At 41.1% G+C, this 27,895-nt stretch overlaps 1 protein-coding gene across 5 annotated transcripts in view; it reads right to left on the bottom strand.

Annotated features, from left to right (window-relative positions):
* FARP1 (FERM, ARH/RhoGEF and pleckstrin domain protein 1) overlaps positions 1-27,895 on the bottom strand; it is a 221,474-nt gene that overhangs the window by 28,683 nt on the left and 164,896 nt on the right. For 2 of the 5 annotated variants that reach the window (XM_069878932.1, XM_069878904.1), the window contains exons 9-16: positions 27,495-27,590; positions 26,811-26,974; positions 25,215-25,283; positions 24,401-24,476; positions 22,155-22,395; positions 7,883-8,073; positions 5,943-6,032; positions 3,657-3,790 (exon numbers count right to left, since the gene is read on the bottom strand). In XM_069878932.1, coding sequence (XP_069735033.1) covers positions 3,657-3,790; positions 5,943-6,032; positions 7,883-8,073; positions 22,155-22,395; positions 24,401-24,476; positions 25,215-25,283; positions 26,811-26,974; positions 27,495-27,590 — 1,061 coding nt within the window. The remainder of the gene's footprint in view (positions 1-3,656; positions 3,791-5,942; positions 6,033-7,882; positions 8,074-22,154; positions 22,396-24,400; positions 24,477-25,214; positions 25,284-26,810; positions 26,975-27,494; positions 27,591-27,895) is intronic. The other 3 variants (XM_069878920.1, XM_069878927.1, XM_069878912.1) reach the window with 3 other exon arrangements.

Genomic DNA, 27,895 nt, shown 5'->3' with positions numbered 1-27,895 from the left:
GATGTTTATTTTTGTCACTCACTGCTTAATTAAACAGTAGTCTCTATAGGATAGTTTATTGCTTGCAGCTTATCTCAGCATCTGCAGTATAATATAAAAACACCAACACCTCCAAAATAACACCTGCTAGCAAATCTGCCTTTCTTACTGAGGCACATATTCAAATCTTCCAGAACTTGGAAAGCAAACAGTGTCTACAACAGTGGCATTACTTAGGTAAACCCATGCTGTCGGTTGCAAACCGGACGCAGAGCAGGGGCAAGAAGGTGACTGCATTTCTGCCAAATGAGTCAGAGCAGCTGACAGAGAATTCCCAAAGGCTTTACGCTAACTGGAAGGCCACGCAATAGCTGAACTGGCAAAAATCAGAAGAAGGTGCCCAGCTGGGACATAGTTACCTCAGCAGAATATTTTTAACAAATTTGGATTGCAGAGTAACTTTATAGCAGGTCAGCAATTCATATCATAAAGTAGTTGCAGTTTAAATATAAGATCAGAAACCTTAAGCTGATGTTTACAGCTCTATGAAACCATAGCACTGCATGCTGGTTTTGGCTGGGACAGCTAATTCACTTCATTACAATTTGTATGGGGCTGTGTTTTGTGTTTGTGCTGAAAGCAGTGCTAAGTCAGGGATGTATTATCAGTAATCTAGATGAGGAGATCGAGTGCTCCCTCAGTAAGTTTGCCAACACCACCAAGTTTGGTGGGAGTGTTGAACTGCTGGAGGGAGGCAGGCTCTACAGAGGGACCTGGACAGGCTGGATGGATGGGCTGAGGCCAATTGTATGGGGCTCAACAAGGCCAAGTGCCAGGTCCTGCACTGGGATAACAACAATCCCATGCAGGTCTACAGGCTTGGGAAGAGTTGCTGGAAAGCTGCCTGGTGGAAAAGGACCTGGCAGTGCTGGTCAACAGCCGGCTGAGTATGAGACAACAGTGTGCCCAGGTGGCCAAGAGGGCCAATGGCATCTTGGCTTGTCTCAAGAATGGTGTGGCCAGCAGGACCAGTGAAGTGATTGTGGCCCTGTACTCGGCACTGGTGAGGCTGAACCTCAGATACTGGGTTCAGTTCTGGGCCCCTCGCTACAATTAGTACATTGAGGTGCTGGAGTGAGTCCAGAGAAGGACAAGGAAGCTGGTGAAGGGTCTGAAGCCCAAGTCTTACATGGAGTGACTAAGGGAACTGGGGCTGTTTAATCTGGAGAACAGGAGGCTGAGGGGAGACCTTGTCACCCTCTACAACTACCTGAAAGGAGTCTGTGTTGAGGCAGGTGTTGGTCTCTTCTCCCAAGTAACAAGTGACAAGATGAGATGAAATAGCCTAAAGCTGCATCAGGGGAGGTTTAGGTTAGATGTTAGGAAATATTACTACAATGAAAGGGTTGTCAAGCATTGGAATAGGTTGTCCAGGGAAATGGTGGAGTCACCATCCCTGGAGGTATTTAAAAGATGTATGGACACGGCACTTCGGGACTTGGTTTAGTGGTAGACTTGACAGTATTGGATTTATGGGTGGACTTGATGATCTTAAAGGTCTTTTCCAACTCAACCAAGTCAGTGATTCTATGTTTTAGTCACTGCTGAGCAGTGTTTAGATGGAGTTAAGGCCTTTTCTGCCCCTCAAACCACCCCACCAGTGAGCAGGCTGGAGGTGCACAAGAAGTTGGGGGGCACACAGCTAGGACAGCTGACTCCAGCTGACCAAAAGGTATTCTATAGCATATGGCATCATCCTCAACAATAAAAGGCTGGGAGAAGAAAAAGGAAGGGGTGGGGCATTTAGAGTGATGGCCTTTGTCTTGTCGATTAACTGTTAGCTGTGATGGAGCCCGGCTTTCCTGGAGATGGCTAAACACCTACCAGACGATGGGGAGCTGTGAATGAATTTCTTGTTTGGCTTTGCTTTTGAGATGGGTTTTGCTTTATCTATTGAACTGTCTTTATCTCAACCCATGAGTTTTCTCACTTCAACCCTTCCAATTCTCTCCCTCAACCCATGGAGAAGGAGTGAGCAAGTGGCTGTGTTGCTGGCTTGTGTTCCCAGGCGACACAACGAAAAGCTGGTAAACAAAAGGTTTACCTAGCTCTACGAAAAGTAACTTGGACAAACAAAATAAAATCATGGAAAGCCTAAAAGCCTAAGCATTCTTTTTTTCTTTTAACATACATTCCCCCCACTTACTACAATGCCACCTTTCCACAGCAGGCTGTTATTGCAGCATCAAGTGAGTTTTGAAAAACATCACACCTGAACAGGAGTTTGGCATCTACTGGTAGGTAATGTCCCCAACGACCAGGAGGATCTAGGGGGAATCTCTTTCAACATGTGCCCTAGGAATCAGCATCCCTCAAACTCACTAGATAAGACTAGCCTGATAAGTCTAACCATATAAATTTTCCTTTTCTCACCATGTAACCTTAACTTCAACTAGTCAGGGATTAACCACAACTATTGATAAACCTACACCATGGTTGGAGAAACAATCACTATTTTATAACATTTGCAAGAGCCTTCTTGAAGTACCTGCAATAAATGTTCCTTACTGGAAAGTAACCAACACCAGTAAGAATCCTGACTGGATTAAAATCACGGGCAGAGTTGCAGTGCAGCACATGCTTTAGGAGTAACCTTATTGCAAACTTCAACCACAGAGTCCTGGTTGAGGACGTCAGCTCCATGAGGCAGTGTCACATTCCTCTCTTCCCAGAAAATTCCTGCTAATTCTGGGGCAGTGCAGAGTGGGTTTGGATAGCACTAGTGTGCAATGTGTTGTGCTTTCAACCAATGGCATTGCTTATCACGTCAGAAGATCTAAAGTTACAAACTCTAAGACTGCATTTCGCTTTTGCTTGGATTAATAAGTTAGGATTTAGACTGATTAGCACTTATCAGGCCTGATCTGCTTTCACACAATTTCTCATTGTCACTTTTCTAATTCAGAAAAAAAAGTTGCACTCCCAGCACCAAAAATAAACTACCAAAAAATGCCTACACAGAGTAAGACAATCTAGTCTGGTCAGGTGTAATAGCAGCAAGCAGAGGGCTTCTGTGTGCTGCCTCTGCTCAGATATCAGTGGTCAAATGAGGTGTGTTAAAAGAGTCTTGCCAGTGAACAATCACTCACTTCATAGCTATTTCACAAAAATGCCATGGTTTACAGCCACTATGATGCTAAGGATAAATAAGTTTTACATCCAGTGTCCTCTTCTAACACTCTGTCCATGTGTAAAGTGCACTGTAGACCCTGAGAGTGTCAAAGCTGTGGTACTGCAGAATAGGAAGCTGGTGCCTGAAATCCCCACAGCCCATACCTATTTGACAGACACAGAACTTGATCCTTCGTCACTCTCTCTGCAAGCCTTGCTGGCAACATGTTTTTCAGAAAAGCCATCACAGAGAAACACTGACATTTGGCAAGAGAAAGCTTCATCTAGAATTATCATCTCATTTACATACCTGACTGAGGTATCCGAACAACTGAGTTTGTCAAGTAAACACAAACAAAGCATGATTCAACATACCCGGTCTGTTAATAACCAACATCTGTGACCTTCACAAATGAATCACTACAGTAGATCACAAAGAGTTAGCAAAAGGGAATGCAGAAATGCTACACAGCATGAAATAACAAAGCCAAATAACAACATCTTACCACAGAGCAAGTCTCTGCTCAATTTCCTTAAGAAAACCCGTGTGAAATTTGTGCAAAGGTTCGAAGTTGGAGAAAATAAGATTTTTCAATGTTTCAGGCATGCAATCTTCTTTACTCACTGCACTCTGAAACCACTACGAAGAAAAAAGAAGCAAAATTATCAGGGGGGATGGAATGCAGCAGGCAGGATCATTCATAGGCCTTTATACACCTAACCCAGTAAGGACCTTATTTAGCTGGCACTAGGAATACAACCCAGGCTACTCCTGACACTCCTACAGCCTGAACTGGTGCTCTTATCAGTAGCCAGGCACTGCACAGTTAAAAAAAACCTCCCTTCTCCTTTGCCATCACTGATCAAATCTTGACAATTCTCTTCAAGTCCAAAATGGTTGGTCAATACAAACTAAATTTGCAAATGCTGCAAAAGAAAGAGTATTGAAACAATCGGAACACTTGGAAACATTCCAGTAAAAATGAAAAATATGCTCTGCATTTCCTTTTTCTGTGTGGAATCCCTTTGACAGGGAGTTGGTACAGTGAGCACTCAAGCCCACTTTGTTGGGTGTGGACAGAGAACATCATGCACTTTGCAAAGTGAACAAGTTGGACAGTAATTTGCTCTTCCAAGACTGGATGCTAGTAGCAGAAAATAGGAGAGTCAGCACCAAGCACTGTTTAGACTGCAACAGGCTTCTGCTCAGTTTTGTTCCCTATTCTTTTTATTTCACTCTAGTAGACACAAGGGTGATGTAAAGCCATAGGACTTGGGGGCTTGCCAAAGTGGCACAGACTATTATATTCCTCATGGTAACACTACTACCCCTCCTCACTGCCTGGGGGGGGTTCCAGCTGTGCCTAGAATGCTGTTGGGACCATTGAAGGCTATTACAGAAGTCTTGATTGACACTGCATCAGCTGGAGCTGACCCAGACCTAGGATAAAGAAAGAACTCTCCCAAGCCTCCCTCTCCCCAGCTTTATCTCAGCAGTGAGCAAAGCTAAGGCTGAAGAACTGTACACCTACTAAGTCTCAAAATTCATGCATGACACTTGTTCCTTCTGTCTTTCTGAATGATACAAGCTTCTTGTTTACTCCTAGTGGCCTCCTGGGCCAGACGCCTGTGGGGCACAGCTGATGGGCCTGATGAGTAAGCAGCTCAGAGCCAGTTGTATGCCTCCAGGTGACACAGTAAATTCAAATTTGCCTAACACAAGAATAAAGGCCAGGGTGGGAACTGGGGTTTAGCTCTGAAGAGACGAAACTTCCTGTTTGTGCAGTCACTGGGTGAAATAAAAGATGAAAACAGCGTACCTGCTGCTGAGACTGCAGGTGATGACCACCATTCCATGGAATCTGACCTCTGCCCTCACTGGCCTGGCTTCCCTCGAGCGCCTGGGTGAGCAGGCAGCGGGGCCACAGCTATCTTGCTGCTTGTAACAACCAAACTGCTCCAGCCTACGTTGGTTACGTCTAAGCTGGCGTCAGATCAACTGTGTCTGCCACGTGGGCTCCTGGGACAGATGAGAAGCTGAGGAGAAGGTGTCTCTCCCTGTTTCCCAGCTGGACCAGCAGAATCTCCCCTGCAGCATGTCCTCATTACCACAACACTCAATGCAGGAGGTGGCAACGCACCTCACAGTTTCACACAATGAGTGACCGAAGAGCTGGGAGTTCTGGAGCTGACAGCCCTGCTGAGATACCATGAGAGGTTTTGGATCCAGTGCCCTTTTATAGGCAACTGTTTTTTAAGGCCAAATCTTGTGCACACTACTCTTGGAAGTTAAACAAGACTATCACACTCCTCTAATAAATCAATGACTCATTTAACAGACAGTTTCACTTACTGAAAAATCAGAATAATTCAAACAGGTACTCTACAATATTTCATATTCAATGGAGGGCATTTGATCCAGGAGACAACATTTGTATGTCTCCCTAGGGAGCTACTTCAGTTCAAAGAGAAGTCACTGAAAACCCACAGGCGTTTTTAGTAATTACAACCACAAAGTATGAGAGCAAGAAAAAATAACTGAACTGTGTCCCAAGTTCCACAACCTGATATGGTTTCATAGTGTATGTTACTAACCACAGTGCAAACCTCTACTTTCTGCTTTTTTTGTGTTATTTCCTCCCTAGAGCTGCACTCTTGTGCACTACAGAGAACACCTACAGTGCAGAATATAAAAGTAGCATGGAACAGCTAAGATGTTAAATGGAGCAGATGAAATACTAGTGCTGACTAGAGCTTCACATGCTTCATGAGTAATGCTCAAGTAAACATACCGTTGTGATGACTTCAAGGTCCTTCAGGTATGTTCGTTCCGTGGTCGCTACTTCTTTAGCAATGTAGTAAGCTTTCTCAGTTGGGAATCTCTGCAAATTGCAAACACATTAGGTTTTCATCTGCTTTTATGGAGTTGCTTTCCGTAGGAAAAAACTGCAGACAACAGTCACCAAGAGAGTTACAAACCAGTGACCCTTGCTCATGGTTACTGTGACTCATGCTTGAATGTTCCTAAGCCCTGAAGCCCTGTAAACAATCCTTCCTTGCAAACACAAGAGAACAAGCACTTTCTGTCGATTCTTAAGAGATGTCCGCTAAGGTATTTTCTACAGCTCTGGGCTGCTGATGTTCCTTTCATCTTATCCCACACATCTAGAGAAGGACGTATTCTGAAGTTCACAAAGAAATCCTTTGCAGGCTAGATAACCATTTGAACTAAATTTGACAAATGTTAGACTTGACAAAATGACAAAGTAGAGCCCGATTGTTATGTTTCATTATCAGTGCAAAAATCCACAGTAAAAATACTCTCAAGAAAAAAATTAAATCCTTAAGAGCTAGACAACCTAACAGTGGGTGATGGGAAAAATTTTAGGGTAAGCTACAGATTTCAAATTTTAGGAAAAAGTTCCCAAATCCTCCTGTGTTATCTGAGAGCCAAAAGTGGTTTTGATCTTTTAATTCTGCAGAGCTGATGCATTCCAATTGATCTTGCTCTGTGTTGCTCAGGAAACAAAAAGGAAGCGCAAAACATCCATAGATCTCTTGCTTCTGCGTATCCTCCCTGAACATGAAACAAGCAGAGACTGCACTAGAAAAGGGTGTGAGGGGAGACCGCATGGACATTTGCTAGTCAGTCTACAACTCCATAGGAACCATCATACCCTGGTATAACTTACAGCTGTCACTGGCTGCTGGAACATGGACTGACACAGAGAATCATGAGTCTTTTAACTGATTCTTGGTTTCTCAAATTTCTCTCACGTATCTTGCTAAGTATGCACAGTAGGAAAAGAGATCTTCCTTACGCATATTCCCAGTTTTCAGCAAAGCCATCTGAGTTCCTGCCTTCTTCCTCTGGAGATGCTCCAAGCTCGGGAGAAAAAGCAGGTGACAGAGGGATAAGAGCAATCCCCTCTCACCAAACAGCACAGGAGGTAGGAGTCAGCAGACACTCAGAACACCCTGGCTGTGACAGTCATTTCTGTCTTCCAAAAGCAGTTTTGGATGTGATGCTCCCTTATGGCTGTGCTGCAATGATGGGGCTGAGCCAACACTCCCAGATGAATGCTGAAGGCTGTGGCCCAAAGACAGCATTTTCTACTCCCAAAACCAAATGCTCCCAGTGGTGCTCCCAGGAGAGATTGACTGGACAGCTAGTCACAGGCTCCTGCACAGGCTCAACGCTGTTCCTTTTCCTTTTGTCACCTGGAAATTTTCCCTCCAATAATACACTGGAGTGGACTGTTTTGTTACAACAAACCACCAAACTCCACTCGTTAAGAACAAGCTAGATTTAGCGAAGACCCTGTCGAAACCAGCTCTTAAGGTTGCAACAAGCAGGAGCGGCCCATATTTATCCCACATTAACCTTAGGGACACAGAGCTACCTATCTTCTCTGTGCTACTTAGAGGAGCTGGGGCCCCTAACTCCTGCACATCTGTTGAGGAGGATGAATCCAGGGCACTGAGCCCTCAGCTACAGCAGTTCTGTGTTTCTGGCCTGATCCATTCCAAATTGTGAGTTGGGCCTCAAGAGCACAGGGATGCTCTTGGACACACTACGACTGAGGACAGCAGATACCAAGTAACCCAACTCAAGTTATCCGTGTGGACCTATGATAAGGAGTCTGCAGGGGGTCTAGATATTAGTCACTTAAACAAACAGCAGTAGAGACAAGCCAGAGAAAAAAGCCGAGGCCAACTGCTTCCGCCTTACCTTTTTCTTGACCTCTTCCTCATCATCAGTCCTGATGCATGATGGGTCATTCAGCAAAGGGCTGATCAAGGGAGATGACTGCTTGGCATCAGGGCTCAAGTTGGGAGATAAAGACATATTTGCCACTGATGGTCCTCCTTGGGAATTGATGGAAAGCTCTGAAAGGTGAGGGCTGCCAGTCAGAGAACCTGCTAAAAGAAATGGTAGAAGAAAAATCAGTTAGGATAAGCTCTCCCTAGAAAGTACAGAAAAAGAGTATTTAAATTGCAGCATGTGAAATTACAAGACACAGCCTTCAGGGTCCTCAAACTAGTCTAAATGGACCTGCATCCACTTGCACTAACCAAGGGACTGGAGCATTCTTTTAGCTGATGACACTGGCTCAAATTAGTGTCTCTGTAGGGAAGGGATCCAGGCATACATGACTGAGCTGCAATATTTACTGCTAAACATAAAATTAATACTAAATTTTTCACCATTGCAATCTACTGTATGAAAGAGAATAAATACGACAACAAGGGAATCACCCTAGGAGTGACGTTCTTTCTAGAGAAGTAGAAATTGAAAGACTCAAATCAGTACTTTATAGGGAGCTACAGGACACCAGTTAGAAGAAATTTGTCTAGTGGAAGTCTAGAGAAAAAGAAACAATGACTTTCTACAGCAGTGTTGCTGCTAAGATCAATTGGATCTAACATGAAGGGAGAAAACTACCAGTCCCCCAATTTCTACACACAACACAAGTATGTATATTATACCTTGTAGGTCTTCCCATGCTCCTCTGATTGTTTGGGATGGAAATGCTAGCATTACATTTACATAAGAAAAGCAATACTTTTAGTGCACAAAGCATGACAACTTCAGGTAATCACAGATATAAAGTCCCATTTAATTTTGGATTAAAAATATTAAAGAATTAGACAATTAATCACACTTTTGTGGATTCATATTCACTACATCAAATATTACTGAAATCAGCATTTTGTCTTCTGGGAGGCAGCCAGACTACTGACTGCACAAAGGAAAGAGTTTGCCAAAAATGCCCAGTGTTCTCGCAGTTATCCCCTCCTCCAAACCTCTGAAAATCTAAACCTGTTTTAGAGGATGGATCTGTCATGTGGAAGAACACCTGCAGTCTGTACTGTTTTGGCATCATACATTAAAAACCAACCAAAAGAATGTGACAAGCTCCCAATTACCAGAGCTAATAGGCTGTCTAGGATTACATGTAAGACACATACATCACCATATATAATTAAAGTCAAATACATTTTACTATCATCTATTTATGTCCTCCCTAGATTATGATAGGTAAGTGTTCCTACTGCTACAACACAGCTGAGATATTCCAGTAAACAAAGGCACCAATAAAGATAATTAGGCTAGTAGTGAAACCTATTTATTTCCTGGAAGATTTATTGCTAAGACATGAATGTTTCCCAATTCCAAACCAGTTCACGTTTATATGTCATTCCTTTGAAAAGAGAAGGAAAAAAACAATACAGTTATCAGTTTATGTGATCATGACAGTTATGTAGCCTATTATAAATCAAAGTTAAAGCAGTATTTGTCTGAAATAAAGGACTGCATTATTAGAGCTAGCACGAAAGGATTTATCAAGTTTCACACTAAATCAATGTTCAGTGAAAATGCAGAAAATGCCACAGCTTGTTACACAAATGTCAATTTTATTGACACTAGCACACAACTGTATACAGTGTTTTCAAAAGAAATGGAATTCATCATTAGGAAATAGTGAAACAGATTAATAGCAAGGTTGTAAGGTTAAAAGTATTTAACTCTACATTACAAAAGACATAAGAAAAGTGGTCACCTCAAACATGGAAACAATGAAATTCTGGCACTATGCCTGTCATACGACAGCAAATAAATGATTTGCACCTCTGTGAGAAGTTCACAGGCATTATAGTCTAGAAGTTAAATAGCACCTATCTGCAATAGATAGATATAGATATATTGACATATCTACCTACCTATTTATAATCCTAGATCTAACATTTGATGTACTGGAATTTTTACCAGTACAACTCAAGTATTTAGAACTATAAAATATCAAATGCACAAGTAATTAAAAAGACTTCCTAACCTACCCTTGGAAGACACGACTTGGGAAAAGTATTATGTAAAGTATCACCACAAAATGTGCCTGGTGGCTCACAGCATTGAGTATACACTCCACTGATTAAAGACTTGCACATCAATACATCACTGACATTCTCTAAGTTTCTTTGCAGCAAGGTGAAATGCTACATCCTCATTTTTGGTATTAATGTGGAAATAAGCAGTGACCAAATCCAACCACTACCACGACCTACAAGCAAAAGCTCAGTTAGACCCCATCCACCAATATGCTGAACAAGTGAAAAGTAAAGCTAGGTCTAAGAAAGTGACTACATTACAAAAGGGCCTCAAAATGCTGTTACATTTGTACATTCTGGGGCCTTATTATAATCAATACAGCGATAAAGATCAACACCTTGGACGTTGCTCCGGTAAAGGGAGGAAACAAACTCATTCTGTTGCAAGAGAGTCAGTAAGTCGTGAAGAAATGAAAATGGAAGGTCTTTTCTCCCCTATCACCAATCCATCAGGACACAAGTCATGCTGTTGGGTCATGGCAGTGTTGTAACTTTCTTTTTTTCATGGAGGTGAGGAATAAATAACCTGCATTAACCAAATGGTCTTTTCTCAGTATTTCATCTGACCTCCTGCCTGTTCAGACAGGCTCTACTCATGAACTACATACTGTATAATATAAACAGAAGCAGAAGGGAGAAGAACAATCTTATTTACACGTTTTACCCTAAAGGATTCGTTGACTGACAGGCAATTATTAACATGTCAGTTGCCAGATATCAAGTGGTCCCGCACAGCACATCAGAGACCTAAAAGCTTTACGACTAATAACATGGAATTGTCGTTACTTGTACTTCAAATGATTTACTTAGATTCAAACTTGGGCCATCTTTCAAATATAATGGAGCCAACTATATACACACAAACGAAGAGGCAAATACAAAAGTATATATATATATAAGGATTGCTTGAGCGTATATTAAAATTATATCCTTGGTGGAGTGGGCAGGAACTAAGTATGTGCTTTAATTCTTTTCTGAGTCTGGTGTTCAGAGAAACAAACACCAGTTGATGACAGTGGCAAATAATGAGAATGCACTGTATGCCAGATTATCCCAATGATGCCAAAATACCTGGAGTGGTTCTTAATTTAGTTTAGCTAGTTTGCTCTCCAGATATTGAAGACTGGTGCTGAGGTCAGTGACTACGGAGACTTGGGCTGGCTGAGCTATGCTGCTTTAAAACATGTCCACTACCAAGGATAAAACAGTTCAAATCAGTACTTTTCAGCTGATGAAGAAACTCCCTCCCAGAGGTCAATTCAAATCATATAGAACTGAACTGCCTGCTGCCTTTCTTTGCTGACTACATAGACAGCAGAAGACTGAACTTCCTAGAGACTTCAACACAACACAGGAGGGCTCCCTTCTTTGTGAGGAAGATAAATGGGACTCAATGTATCCTCCTCTACTCCTTTTCTACTGAAACTGTTGAGTAACAAACTCATACCACTTAGTGTTCTGCATCTGCTTCAAAAGAAAAAAATCCCATCCCTGTATACTATGTTTTAACAGTAAGGAAGAGTACAGCAATGTTCAGATGCTCCTGGGTATGTTAGTCCTCTGTGGAGTACAAAGAAGTGATGACTTAATTATGGAAACAGAGAGGAAACATCAACCATTACCGAGGGTGACTGAAATTCTGGAAAATTTCATGTAAAGCTACAGTGCTCACTCTAACTCAGCTGTTATGTGAAACATTGTTCTCAAGGTTTAAAGGTTTATGATTAGAAATCATAACCACAAGAAGGATGTTGAGGCTCTGGAGAGAGTACAGAGAAGAGCAACAAAGCTGGTGAAAGGGCTGGAGAACAGGCCTTATGAGGAGCGGCTGAGAGAGCTGGGGTTGTTTAGCCTGGAGAAGAGGAGGCTGAGGGGTGACCTCATTGCTCTCTACAACTACCTGAAAGGAGGTTGTGGAGAGGAGGGTGCTGGCCTCTTCTCCCAAGTGACAGGGGACAGGACAAGAGGGAATGGCCTCAAGCTCCGACAAGGGAGGTTTAGGCTAGACGTTAGGAAAAAATTCTTTACAGAAAGGGTCATTGGGCACTGGAACAGGCTGCCCAGGGAGGTGGTTGAGTCACCTTCCCTGGAGGTGTTTAAGGCACGGGTGGACGAGGTGCTGAGGGATATGGTTTAGTGTTTGGTAGGAACGGTTGGACTCGGTGATCCGGTGGGTCTCTTCCAACCTGGTTATTCTGTGATTCTGTGATTCTGTGAAATTAAAATGTCTTAAGAGCCAGAAAAAAAATCCATCTTTTTCAATATTTGGAACATTGTAGGGATTATTCTCTCTTAGGCCTGCTCCACAGACTGCTCTGCCATCAAGAGAAGCTTTTGACATCCAGAACCCAGTTACACTGCTTAGAGGGCAGATGATTTTTTTCTGAACTCTAGACTGGTAGATGAAACCCAAGCTGTTACCCCTTTGCCCTTTGCATTACTGAGTGTACTACTTATGAAAGCTCCTTAATAATAAAGTATCTGACAGAGCTGTCATTGCTGTGACCACACAGATAAGGCAAGCTTAATTTTCCATAGTCACGGTGGTTGTATACTTCTGACTGCTACCTAAAAGTTCTGGTCAGAGAAAAACTCAATACAAAATGATATGCGGCGCGGACAGATAGCATCAGATGAAGTGGTAGAAGTTTTCTTATTCGCTTCACTGATGACTCAAGTACCTTAGACTGGAGAAAAGTTTAATAAGAGTATCCATCCCTTCCTCCCCAGCTCTGAACCAGGCACACTCATGCTTCTGAGCTAAAAGAGATAGGATGGAGATTTTGCTCTGCTCTCCCTCAGCACAACGACAAACCCACACTGCCTTCCATGAAAGCTCCAGGGGGACCAGTTCATCAGACTGCACTCCTCTTCCTCATTAAACAAAACAAGCTGGAGTGCCGGAAACAATTTGTTGGATTTAAAGATCTCGAAAAGTAGTTATACATCAATCGTAAATCTATGTGCAAACATCCCTGAATGCGGTACTGAAGAATTTGAGGAGAAACAAGAATAAAAAACAACCCAGGAAGAGGTCCGATGTCACACACAACCAATGACTCTGCCTGGCTTGAAGAGGAACATGACAGGGAAAAAGGTTTGCTTTGACTTCACAGCTTCAAAATGTATGTGTATGGCAGGAGTGGCAGTGAGTGGCAGGTATTTGGGAGAATGATGCACCTTCTCAATGAACCAGTTTCCTCATACTTAGGACAAAGCATCAGCCAGCAAATGGACAGAACAATTAAACCAGTGACAGTTTTACAGCAAAATACCAGTTAGAATGAGTAAAAGCCTTCAGTACAGTTAAAACTAAAAATAATAATAAAAAAAATTAATTCCATGCATACACAGTTAAATGGCTTGACATGCTTATAGTCTCATCAAGCTTAGTGTTGGTTTAGTAGCCAGCAACCTCTCCAGTTTGTAAAGGTCCATGCTTTATTGGTATACTGCAGTATTAGACAGCGGTGAGTGTGAAATCAGACAGTAACTGCTGTTGGCGTACATCAGGGTATACTCGCATCTTAAGAACAATGAGTGAACATTACAGCCTGGGAAGATTACAAGGTCACTGGGCATCACTCCTTTGTCTAGCCTTGATCTTTCCAGACAGAAATAGAGCAATGTATAGAAGGATTCCCTGCTGCACTCAGGGTTAGGCTCGGTTTGCCTTTGTTTGTCTTTAAGCCAACGTGAGACAGTACTACAATGAATTGAAAATGTTCAGTCCCCACATAAGCTTATGCCACAGATACTGTCCATTTCAACAAGACATCTCCCCAAGACTGCAGTGATCCTGTTTATGAGCTATGGCAGGCAGACTTGACCACGGTTGGGAGCAGCCTTCATTAGGAAATGAAGGGTAATTTGATCGTGCTCAATGGAGCCCAAATGCCCTGGAAAATAGACCTTCTTCCCCCCTCCCTTCACTCTTCAACATGGTATGGTTTCTCAACTTGAGACTTACAGCCTGGTGCGGAGTTTCTCCACTTCTGAATTGAGGAGTGCTCTATGAGACAGGATCACTGTAATAAGAGGAATTAGGTACTCCCAATACAAATAGGTATTTCTGCAGTAAAAGGACATTGAGACAGTGCTCTGAACAATGCAAGGAACAGAAGGTACACCATGCTTTGAGGATAGACAGAACATTGAAAAGGCTTTTTCTCCCAGAGAGGTACATGCTGACAAAACAGTGCATACAATGAAACAAAAAATGTTTCTCTTTAAACAGTATTAAACAAATGACAAAAATGAGAATGAAGTCCCCAGCATTTTCAGTTTTAAAAATTAATTTTGATTACTGAGATTTATTAAAAAAGATCTATGCATGTGCATACACAGAAGTCAGAAAAGGGCTGGATAGGTGAAACACTGCCAAGCTTTTGAACTTTTGTTAGTGGGTCTGGGTGAGGTTTTTAGCAGAAAAGGGGAAAAATAAGGATTCAGCTAATCAAAGATTTTTAACTGCCTTGTGGAAAAGCAACAGGCATGAGCTCTAATATTCACTGGACTAAACAGAGAGCTACCTCTGATCTTGCCGTAAACCATCAAAGGCAAAACCCTGTATTCGCAGTATTTTAAAGAAAGCATCTAATCTAATTTTTAACGTGCATGAAAACTCTTAAATCAGAAAACATCTATTTTCCTTCAACCTTCCATGTTCAGTCAGTGACAGCTGTCTCATTACTGGCTCTAGACTTAATTTCTATCAGTATGATCTGTGGACTTTTATGGCTCTCAGAGGCCAAATCTTTTTTTAAAAAAGCATCAGTGACACCTTAAAATTCTAATAATCCTAGAGCAAACTAAGTATTTACCATCACGTCATATAAATTCATGATCCTAAGGTCTTTACCCCCTTTACTGTAATACATCACCACTATTTACACTCATACCGGTGAAAAACATGCGATTATACAGCTCAGCCAGGCACACAGGCTTTTGAGATCTCATAACATTTACAAGAAAGTGCTCACTGCTTTTAATAACAAACACCATAAACCAAGATTACTCTACATGCTCTTTATAGATCACAAAATTAGAACAGAAGATAAAATATTCCAAAGAACTGCTACATATCACCCAAACTAGGCTTTTTATTCATATGATGCCTCTGATTTTTATGTAGAAATTCTGTATTTTAAAGTATCAATGGCACCACACAGCCTAACTGTAGAGAGGAATGCAGAAAATGCCTTTGTTCAGGATCCACCTGTTGCACAAGAATTATTTCCCTTATAAATAAGTAAATAAGGTGCATGCCCTTGTCTAGGTATATTTCAGTAACTATAGAAATTACTGATATAGAAAATGAAAGATTTTGCTAATTTTAATTTCCTAGAATTTGTATTTCCTTCCTTGCCAGATCCTGACAGCATGGGTAAAAATCTTTCCTTATGTAGCTTCACTGAAACCAGAGTCTGCTGCTACACACATTTGAGAAAAGTTACACAGCTGTCTAATCTTTGGGACCTCCTCATGTCCACTGCGCATCAGCCACTTAAAATCAGAAACCCCCAAATTACCATCAAGTAGGAGACATCAATAAGCAGTTGGCAAAAGGACTGTTCTCCTACCACTTGTGTCTGACAGCAGCTAACAAAAGGAAGTGTATATACTAAAAATTGTTCCAGAAGATTCAATTTCTCTCCTGTCTTTAGGGTCTTTCTTATTTGGTGTGGAGAAGAGGATTGATCCCCTAAACAAAAAGAATAGAGATGTACTAAAATGTACAAAAGCTGCCTTAAACTACACCATTCAGAGTGACAAGCGTTCTTGGAAGACTAAAAGGAACTTTGGCTTACTTCACTTTATACATGCCTTCTGAACACAGAACCTCTTTCCTTCACACCTTCACCCCTACTGTCCTTCCCAGTAACAATCATGCTGCTGAATGAGGTGGATCCTTGTGCACAAAGGTAAGTGACACCCAACTCCTTCACACGTGTGAAAGTTGGGAAAAACTTGGATCGTTCATTTGTTTTTCATCATTAGAAGTTAAATTGCAGCAATTAAAATTTCATTCTAAAGGCACCCCTGACAGCAGTCTAATGCCTCGTTGTGACAAACGAGACTGGTTAAACAAAATGTGGTATTTGACACGATTTATAGGTCAGACATCCTTTCTTCTGTTGAAGAACTGTTCCAGAAATAGCCACAATTCACGCTAATTGCACATCAATCATACTGATGAGTTCTGAATCACTGTTCTTCTATTCAAAATCAGGTCTACTTCATCAGTTCAACTGATCAACATAATTCTTGTTCTCCAAGTAACCTAAGAAAATAGTGGGACTTTATACTCTCAGGAAAAGAGCAGAAAGCATACCACACCAAAGGGGACTGTAAATAAATACTTCTAGATATTTTTAGTGTGCATATGGTATTTCCTATTCTCCTTTCCTTTTTCTTCCCAACCCTGAAGGCCTGCCTGAAGAAATTCCTAGTGGACTATGGAGACTCTGCATGGGTGTATGTTTATTGTGAGACAGATGGCAGAATTCAAAACATCTCTGCTTCTTAGTGAAGAAAAGGAGGAGCTATAAACAGGTTTTAGATCTGTCTAACCCATTTCCCATTTCACTTTCTCCAGTCATCACCAAGTAATTGCATGTACAGATAGAGAGACCAGAGAGGAACTTCTGGCATGAATACTACTACTTCATAATGAATACAGCTGCTTCAACTAATAAAAACTGCTCCACAAACATCTGTGCAAACAGAAGCCAGCCCTACATACATTCAAGGGGAAAAAACGAGGTCCTAAAGCATTCTGGTCTAGTAATACCAGCCCCATTTAGCAAACTAATTCACAAACCAATGTTTTTTCATCCTTTGTTGGGTTCTAATGATAACATTCAGCATGGCCAATGCTGCTCTGTTGAGAAAAGTCTGTCAAACTTTGTATGCCCTTTAGCCTTGAAGCAAACTGGCAGATTGATTTAATTTTTCAAATTATTAACACGCAACTCTTATTATGCTCATCTGTCTACTTTGTAACTGATCTCAGCTCCATATAGCTCACATGATGCATATACAAATACAACAAACCTAAAATCTTTCAGTTACACTTTGACTTTTTTCAGCTACAGAAATTTCTCTCCCGGTTTGTCTTTTATAAAATTTGTCTTTAGCACACAATAAAATGGTTAATGGGATGGGTACACTTTATGCAGACCTATGAGCTATGAGTGATTTGATAGAATGGAAGCACTCAGTGCAAACTATCTTCAGAGAAAACCCCTCTCGGTCACGCACAAGGAATATGTTAGCTAAGGGATGCAGACTTAAACCAAAAGCAATGCAATCTAGGCCATTCAGATATCAATTATCCAGTATCCTACACAGGTCCTGGCTCCTACTTCAACTTGCCACTGTCCACGTTTCCTTCATCCAGTAAAATTTATTCCCAAATTTTATATCCCAGCTCACTGAGGAAAACCAGATTCTAGGAAATGGTGATATAAAAAAATCCCATAAAACTCCAGGAGATCCCAACAGGACACAGTACATTTGAGCTGCTGGTGAAAATGTAAAATTTCATTCACTGTAGCAGATGATTGAATGTGATCAAGTACTTGGAAAAGCAAAGAAAGAATCAGAGTGCCTTTTATCCACAGAGTAAGTTGCTAACCACACCTGCACCTTATTTTGGGACAAACCTCTAAACTGCTTTTGCACTCCACATTTATCCAACTACGTGGACAGAATTGGTTCAGCACAGTGAAAAGCCATCTGGACAGTCTAATAAGAGGCTTCCGTCCATGCCCTCTGGAAGGACAGAAGACTGGTGGCTCAAGACTACTCATTTAGAGTAGATGTAGCTACTCGATCTTGCTGGGATTCGGCTCCCTCATTTATAGCAACTGCCAAAGGACATCTGGGCACTTCAAGATATGGGATTTAAGAGTTAATGCCTGTGAATAAAAAAATTAGAATGGTGGATCTGAAGTACCACCAGTCACGCTCCAAAATCTATGGGGAATTAGTGGCAGAATAAAATCTTCTACTTGGACTATAGCTACCTCTGTTAGACTTGAGACACAGGTATGCCAAGACCACTGCTGTTGACCAGCGTACGTGGATTAACGAGTGCTTACAATGACTAACTTAAACTGACAGGCTCCTCTTCTCCTGTATGCTTTGTGAACTAGAACAAGAATTTCCCCATCTCGTTTCATCTGGAGCCTTACCCAAAGGTTTCTGTTCTTTCCTATGAGGCCTTTCTGTATTTGTCCCACAGAAACAAGCTCCCAGATGAATTCTGAAGAACCTGATCCTATGTGAAATCATCCATTTAAAACTGCTCCCTCACTTGCCATTCTTGGCAAGTGCCCAGATACAAACCACATGTCTTGTGGAGGAATTTGTTCCACAGACTGTTTTTAATTAAATACTTGTCTACTGATATTAAACTGAACTTCAGTGGCACAGGAATGCTGCAAAAACGATTAATCCTACATGAAACTATTTTCCTATGTAATTTACAAACTTTATTTCTTCAAACTGAAAGAATTACACATCTTAAAATGACAATCTCTTAAATATTTAAAGTTGAAAAAATACCGAATGTTAGAAAACAGTTGGAGAGAAATCCTCATATTTCATTTTTGAGAATAACATTCAAAAGGAAAAAAAAAGCTATTGAGATACCTTGCTAGCAACTAAACTAACTCCAGCTACCAGCAGGTCTGTTCCTGCAAAATTATAAATCCATTATCATTGTAGGCATATGAGAGAAGAAATCAGGCCTGAAAATGGCATTTGAAAGGATGCAAAATAGTAAACGCCACTTATAACATTTTATATTCACTTAAATCCAAACAATGTGAAATCTATCCACTTTTCTTAAGTAGCAGACATAACTGCAAATCCTCTTGTTGAAAATCCATTACTTGAACTGTAATTATACTGACTAACAAAGCAAATAATTAATCTGTTCAGATTGCTATTACTTCACTATATAGTATAACTAGGGGTATTTTTGCTGGCTGCATAGGCAGCAAAGCAATGAAAAGGATACTCATGCACCCGCTCCCCATGCTCACACTAGCTCCTAATACAGGCTTCATGTCATCTTAAATATTTATAAATTTAAGAAAATTATTTTACAGCTATTCTAAATCCAAAACACAAACTGCCTTTTCAGAATAGTACACAAGCAAGCTTTTCCCTAAATATCAACCTTGCTGTTTCTAGATTCGTGCTTTAAACTACAGGAACAAATAGGAGCATTCCCTGCCACCTAAATATCACTGTTTAAACAGATGCTTTAAATCATTCCTGTTAAAAAATGAAATATCTAATCTTTAAGAAACACATTAAAGGAGAGGAGCAGGTTAAAACTTATATTGACACGAAGACGTATTTTACTGCACAAAAGTAAAGTATATAACAAGAGGTGCCTAACTACTATAGGTATCTTTTTAAATATCCTTTGCTCAGATTAAATTCTTAAAATGTGCATAGACCAAGGCATTAGAAAAATTTAAAATATTTCTTAATTAATTATTTTTGTAAAAACAATCTTGAAAATTTCCTATTGCCTACATTTACAAAGTCTTGTAACTTGTTCATCAGTACTTATGTGGGTAAATTCATCATTTCTGTATGCATGTAACGCATGATGCAGGTCACTGCAAATGACCTGCAGTTCAGTCAATGCTTTTGTTCATCACTTTATATCATCAAATTTAGTTCCCTTCCCCCACAAGAAAAATATATAAAAGTTAAAATTAAGGCCAGTGTCAAAAAGCACATCTTGTCTCCCAGCTTTAATAACTGCAGAACATTTTCCATACAGGAGACTTTTCGTGTGGATTTTCTTAATTAACATGGAGAAACTAGAATCACATTTTATTAGTATACAGCCTTAATTTTCAATACTTTTAGCCTGTGAAAAGGAAGTTTACAAAGGTTTAGTCTCTATCCTTCTGCACATGTGCCAAAATCTCACTATGCTATGTACAGTACAGAAGAAAATCAGCCTGGACCACAGTTATTCCCATCATTCTCTGTGTCAGAGGATGAAAAATTTATGAGGTGGCACTCTTAAAAAAAAAAATAGCCTACAACAGCCTAATTGGATCCTGTACAGATAAAGATTTTTCACGATCAAAGCAAAAAATAAAATCAAACAGCCACCATTTCCACTCCCCCAAAAAATCACCCACAACAGAACTTTGATGTCTCTGTGAATAATTCCACTGAAAGAATGAGGAAAAAAAATCTCTTGCAATTAATCATTACAACACACTGATAAAGGATAGAAAGGATTGCCTTGCAAGTAATACGCAAACCACTCTTCATTAGAGCTGTTTCAATCTGAGTTCTTTTCACTTGAATTCTATCTTTCATCTTGTTCTCTTTCTTGCTCAAGGAAAAGTTTGGAGTTTCAAAATCTCTATCGCCAAATCAGCCTGTTGAACCCACCGAAGCAAAAGACAATATTGGCATTATTCCTATATACATGCCTAATCTGTGTCCTCAGTTCATCAATTAAGATTACAAAATGGGTTATGAAGATGAGTAGACCAAACACATTCTTGCTATGAAAAGATTTTCCAGCATATTTCAAGAGTTCAGCAAGTCTTGGTCAAGAATATCAAGCTGCCTGCATTTGGCTGTAAGTTTAATTTTTTCCCTAACTCTGTTGAGGCACTCATAAGTTGCTCTCCTTACATGGGAGAGAAAAAAATTGTTATAGACATACAAAATACCAAAGCGTACCTACTTAATTTCAATTTTCCTTGTTTTGTCAAAAGAACTAGTTAAATGTTAAAGAAGCTACAATATATACCTAAAATATGACTTCACTCAAAGAACAGGTAAGCGTATAAAGTCTTACAAAGGTACCTAAATCAGTAAAAATTTTCCTCTCCTCCTGCCTTTCAGAGGAGATGCATTACTGTTAATCTTCACTTTGATTTATCTTTATTATTGTATTTCTAGCATCCCTTCCCTCTGGCTGGTCAGTACAATGATAACATTTGCAGCAGCCCACGCACTGAAATGATTACCAGCCACTCTTCAAAAGTCCCAGAAGATGCAATCGCTCTAATGAGCAACCACAGTCTCCACTGGTCCCTAGCAGCTGAAGACCTGCATACCATCTTCATCACTGAGGCCAACAGACACATCCTCCTCTACCTCCTCATCAAGCTGAAGGCTTCCAAAGGAGTACTTATTTCTAGGCATGGGAGAGGAACTCAACACAATGGGATTTCCAAACACCAGAGGGTGAGTGAAGGGGTTAATGACTTCTGAGTCTGAATCGCTAGATTCTGTCCCACTGCTGGTGGAGCCCTCCATCATCTGGACTGCAGCCATGTGATCCATCACGCCCCTGGCATGCAACGACTGCATGACTGGGCTCTGTTTCAGCTGTGCCCCAGCTGGCATACCGTTAGGCATCATTTTGCTTTCTGGAGAAGACATCTTAGCCACCCCACCTCCTTTACAATATCTTTCTGATCTGTACTCCTGCCCAGGGGTTGAGGATATCTGGCTCAGGATAAGTGGATCTGTAACTGATTTATTGCAGAGATTTGGGACTTTCTGTGCACGAGGGTGTTGAGAACCTGGAGAGTATCTGCCATACTCATGGCAGTTACTGGCATAGCTATTCTCCTCCCCAGCCCTCACCCTGCAGTCATGCCCGTTTTCTGAGACATAACCTTGAGACCCTGTTCTACTCAGGCTCACGTTAGGGCTTGACCCTTTGCTACTGGGAGGCAATGGAGTGGCCAGTGGGCTACGGCTCCCCGGCCCTCTAAACATTTCATCAACTAGTGAGCTGTGCCGTGGCATCCTGGGACTTCCCCCAGCGTAGAAGGAGAGATTAGCTGAGTTATCATCAAGGTACTCTTCAGAGAGATACTGAGAAGACTTCATAGAGGCTGAGGAATCCCTGTATCTAGTTCTATTGCGATTTTCATCTCTATAGTGAATATAGGCACCACTGGTCAAATCACCCTCATAATTGTCATTTGTTTGGGAATATGACCGGGTTATTTGTCCTCTGAGGAGATCATACTCGCTATCTACATCACTGCAGTCAATGAAAGGAATGGAGGTGCTGCTGCCATGAGCAGCCCTGGAAGCTGGACCTGTGCTTGGTTGCTGTGACTGAGGTCTGTTCTGCTGCATCCTGTCCTTAGCAGCCTCCTCTTCTTCCTCCACTGTTGACACCACTGCTCCATCCACCTTTCTGCCTTCCTTTGGGCTCTTCTTCAGGGACGGGCTCTTGTGCTGTCCAGTGTCTTCTGTTGAAACCTTCAACTCCTTCCCTTGCCGGCAGCTCTGCACTGCTGCAGCATCATTGTTGTCTCCATAGGCAAAGCTAGAGCTCTGGAAAGATAAGGGAGGCAAGGCAAGGGAGAGACAAAGGGGAAGGGAGGGATAAGAAGGGAGAGGTTTGGGAAAGAAGGGAGCCAGAGGAAAAAGGCTATGTGTAATTACATGGCAGAATTTTGAACTGCATCTTGTAGCAACATAATAATCTATTGAAAGTGGAAGAGGTAACCTAAGCTTCAAAATTAATTAGAACAAAAAAAAAAAGTGTCTCTGATCTTAAAACCAGCAAATATATATCTAAACTAAGCAAGGCAGACAGAATGCAGAGGTAGGTAAAAGGGGGTATTTGAGGTGTTTCAGTGCCCTAAGGCATCTATTCACACAAAGAACATCAACTTGTTTGCACTGCTCTGAGAAGCTGGAGGGACAAAAAAGATAAACATGTAAGACAAACTTCGCACAGACTACTTACACTAAAAGAAACACGTGTTTGCCTTTGAACACCCCACATTGAATCCCTGGACCATACCTGACACTAATTCCTGGACTGCCTCTTCTACACACAGAAATATGTCGCATCTGCCCAGCAGCCATGCTCCATTCTACCTGAGCTTGTCTTAGCAATATTAAAATGCTAAAAGATACTTGATATTTGGGCTGCATTTATAGCAGAATTCTCTGAAGTTCTTAGATTCGCAGGAATGAGAGAGCCTGTGGATATCAAAAGGAAGCAATGCAAGGAAGGTGAAGGTGCATGTAGCATCCTTAAATACTTTGACCTAGTAGCTTGCTCCTGCCATTTAAGCTCTACCTAATGTAAGGCTATGTGATTAAAGCTTCACCTCCACAGAGATGAGGACAGAGAAATCCTGGCATGTGGGGCAACCCCAATAACCTAGTCAGGGAAATGGAACTCCCTGACCTGGCTCCTCTGGGGGTTGTCCCTGTGAAGCCATCCAGCCCGTGGTCTGGATGTGTCTGGGATGCCAGCAACTGGAGAGACCAGAGCATGTGCATATTGATTGGGTGGGCAGGTCAATGTGCAGTTGCTAGCAAACATTACACTGGACTAGTTGGTGAGTAGGATAAGAGAGTTGGGAGCCAAGTGCTGAAACAGCCTTAAGTCAGACCACACACTAGAAAGACCATGGGGGCTGGGGGCCAATTACTGGTAATGTCATAAGTCTGGACCAGCTATTGGAGAGACACCTTTGATGTGCAAGTGTCTGTGCATGAGGTAACTGGGAATCAGGGTACCTAGCTGTCAGTTACTAGAGGAACCATAATATGTGCATGTGTTAGATCTGAGTACTGACAACTGAAGTGTGGCTGTGAGCCCTGAGGGGCTTTTATGTCCAGGTACCAGCCACTGGGAGAGCTGCTTACTGTTTGTGTTTACCTGTGTGGCTGGTTGTGTGTACATGTGTGTATATATATATTATATGTGCATTTTTGCAGATGCCTATTGTGAATACACACTCAGCTTTATTACTAGCTGGACCCGGGAATGTGCAGCTGCTGCAACCGTGCCACTACTGGGCTACTAGCTTTGCAAACTCCTAACGCATAACAGCTATTAACATGAGACAAATACATTAGTTATCTACCAGAGAGAGTAGCTTAAAAGTCCAGAGCTGTAATTGTTCTGAGGGAATAATTCTTCTCCTCTCTGCTTAATACAACAAAATGCTTTGTCATGGGCAACCAAGACTCCCCTGTGAAGGAAAAGAATTAAACTCTTCCCAGATGCAATAACCAGCTACAACCTAGGACCCCAGCAGTAACACTGTGGATTGCAATTTTTCAGATGGTCATTAGTACAGCTCAGACAAGCTCACTGTTTATATTTGTCTGGTTGTCTGGAAGCAACTCTGTTCCACAGTTGAAAAGAATCTGTTCTCCTTGTAGAACCTAAAACTTAGCTCATCTAGGGGTCCCAGTTAAATGGAAAGGGAGGAGGAAACTATGATCCTGGAGTTTCAAAACAGCAACCAGTGGAGGGTAATTTAACAAGAAATGTTTAAAAGGCATGGTCCAGGGTTTCATCAACATCACTGACTTGTTTTGGCACCTCTGTATGCTGTTCTGAAGGCTGTGCAGTCAAACTCCTGATGGAATGAATCTTGCTGTGTTTCCTGGAGATAAAAGGAAAATCACAGTAAGAAGCCATTTCAGGTTTTTCTACAAATAGGAATCAAGAGATATGCCTCCTTTGAAACAAAGACTTTGAATAGCAGCTTTCATAAAAAATTTGCTCCAAAACAGATTAACATTCCTCCTCTCTGTAAAATTTAAAATGAGCTGTGTTGCAAACATACCATTGTAAGAAAACGGAGAGGTACTGAAGCAAAAAACGGTCTATCACCAGAACACGAGTCGTAAACAATGAACTGTTGTCACTGTCCTTGTGGCATTTTGGTCATTACTTTCAGTTCACCACAAGCAAGATGAATTCAGACAGAACCTGCTCTAGCAAGTTGGAAGCCTTCCCCAAGACTTTTCCCTTGAGGTTGGCTATACGTATTCCTGTTACTTTCAGTTTCATTCTGAGGTGAATATGTCTTTTCACATCCATCAACCACATCCCACTGAAAAGGGCGTGGATCAGTATGGCAGAAAGTTACCTGTGATGGTAGTACACTCACTGATGAAAAAAGATTGAAGACTATTGATTTTAAGTAAACCATAGGTTATGTTTACTTCTACCAAAACATTCAGAATGAAGGGGATATAAACAAGTGACAAACTATGAAACCAGCAAAGAGGGATTTTTTTACTTGGACTGGCACCAGGATCTTAGGAGATAACTAATGGAATATCGTTCCTTTTGTTGGATTAAAACATATTGGGATAGCTCATTTATTTCCTCTCACCTTTCAAACTGCACTTTTTTGTGCCCTCCTTCTTTAACGTAGTCAAGAACTTGCTTCTGAGTCCGACCACTGGAAGAAATCCACAGTTAAAATATCAATCTGAGATACTGAATTTATTGCATTTAATACAATATACCACCTGGTTATCATAAACACCGGTGTCTCCTGCATACGAAGTCACAGCAGCTAGAAAAGAATTTGTCACTATCCACAGAAACTCATGTAAGTGAACCTGGTCAGATACATAGATTTTTATCATTTTGCCTGTCACTTACCTCTATTTTTTTGCTGCATAGCTACTTTTTGACGACATTCAGAACTGCTTAAATTCAGTTGTGTGCCCTTTACAGGGGACTGGGAAGTAACCATAGTAGAAAGTTAAGTAAGGGTTAAGTCTTCCTCTCATGAGCAAAGAACACTCCTGAAACCCTTTGAGAGTCAAATACCAGCCTTACCTGGTATCAGTAATCCCTGGAACCAAGATGAAAACCACTGAGATGCATTTCTTGACTCATTTGCTGATATGAGACACATCAACTAAATATACAAACATTTTCTGCAAAGATTTAGGCTAGAGATCACTCTCTTCCCTTATGCTACCGGCCATGAAAAAGTAGTGAGAAAGCCCAGCACTTCCTATTGTGCAAAGATACAAACTCCAAAGGGAACTGAGAGCAGTAAAGGAAACCCACACCCCAAGAACGTTCAAAAGTGGTTCAAATCCTTCCCATTCATTACAGGCTTTAAACTAACTGAATTACGACAAAGCATGGACAAACTTATCGAATGTAGCAGCACAGCTCACAACGAAGGTATGATATGGCTGAAACCTGCTCTCCAAACCAAGAGGTAAGTATAATGCAACTACAATCTTCCATTTACTCAGGCAGAAACTTCACAATTACACCTTGTTTACCCTAACACTGGTCCTTCCATCTTTATTAATTAACTTTGCAGTCAAGAAACAATGTGGGAAGGGAGAACAGCCATATCTACTCTGTTCTTGTGCAAGAGAACTAGAGTGTACAGTTTATCTCAGCAATGGGGTTTTCTGGCTGTTCCGCTTATATCAGCTTTGCAAACAAAATGAACTGCATGAATAAAAGGATTGCCCACCCCCAGCATACAAAATATGACCTCTGCAATGAGGCTTCTGCTAGTGTTAGGAAAAAAACCAAACCAAATCAACTATTAAAAAACTTCCCAAAGGACGTGAAATGAAAATACAAATCTCTACTCTGATACACAGGAAAGATCCCATCCTACAAACAGAGGATCCAAAGAGTGCCCAAAGTTGCCAGCTAGTACTGCTTAGGACACAAGTGCATTTTCTTATGTGAAACCAGTTGGAACCTATATACTTCATATCTCACCTCCAGAAAGCTACTCTGCAACACGTGCTAGAAAATGAATGCAGTCTTTTTCCTAAAGTGTTGTTTGCACTGTTCTGGTAGAGAAGATGCAGTGGAAAATATAAAGGAGCAGATTACAATGAAAAAAATGGAGCTGAAAATAATAGGTTTAATCCTAGATAATTATGGATATTATTTTGAGACAGGGAAGCAACAAAAGCAGAACGAAGAATATATGCCTTACCTGAACCTAAACGATGAACCTCTAGAAAAAAGAACGGGTTTAGGCTTTGGTTTAGGTTCCTCAAAAAGCCTGAAAAAGGCATGATGTTCCACACAGATCTTCCAGAAAGACTTGCAAAAATCTCGACTGGCCATAAGGAACTCCAGGGTGTCCTGGAATGAACTCTGAAAATTGAGACAGCATTTGCAATGTAAGCAACACACATAACAGAGGGGCACTGACAAAGCAGGTGTTATGCTACAAAAAAAAAGAGCTTTTTCCCAACTCATTGGCTTTCAGGCTTATCAAGCCCTACCCTTTCCACTGTGAGACACCACCGGTCTGCCAGGCAGTATCACAGGTATTGCTCAAACTTCTTTTCATTGACAAATATGACAGAGAGAAAGCAGTAGTCTTAACATTAACAATAAAAGGTGGCTTACATCCTATAACTTAAGAACTGATGACATAGTACCAGAGTTGCAGCCAGAAGACAACTCCATGACATTGTTTACATCTCCTTTGCTGGGACTGCTAAACTGAGATGCCAGGTTGACGTGTGTTGTACCAGCAGAGAAATTAAGCAATTAATTAAAAAAAAGGAAAAAAATCTTCTTGATCTGATAAAAACATATGTTTGATTTGTGAGTAGAAATTTACCAGATAACCTTTTGTCAACTTCATCAATTCCTGAGAAAGACTTACATTCACATCAGGCCGTAGTTTGATAAGAAAACGTTTCCTCTTGAAGCTCAGCTTTCGAACCTTAGCCCAGTTAAAGGCGTTGATCTTGGTGTGACCCTATAGAGAACAAAACCAGGAGAGTATAAGCATTGCAGATCTGAACGGAGAAATCTAAATCACAAAAGAAAGCCTGTCGCAAATTAATCATCTATTCACTTCACTCAAAATTATGGTATTTCTTATCATTCATCCTCTTATAATGCAAACCATAAGCATGCTGTGCTGTGACTGAAGGCAAGTTATGGTTAACCTCTTGCTAGGATTAGGTATACTGAAGAAATGTGAAAGTATTCAACCCAGTGTCACTGCACAAAACAGGGTGGCCCAGCTTTTGCCCAGATGATGTTATCCTGTTCCACTAC

The sequence above is a fragment of the Phaenicophaeus curvirostris genome, chromosome 1, assembly GCF_032191515.1.
Source record: "Phaenicophaeus curvirostris isolate KB17595 chromosome 1, BPBGC_Pcur_1.0, whole genome shotgun sequence".
NCBI lineage: Eukaryota > Metazoa > Chordata > Aves > Cuculiformes > Cuculidae > Phaenicophaeus > Phaenicophaeus curvirostris.
Note: the sequence above shows the minus strand (reverse complement) of the source record. Positions and strands in the feature narration are given on the sequence as shown.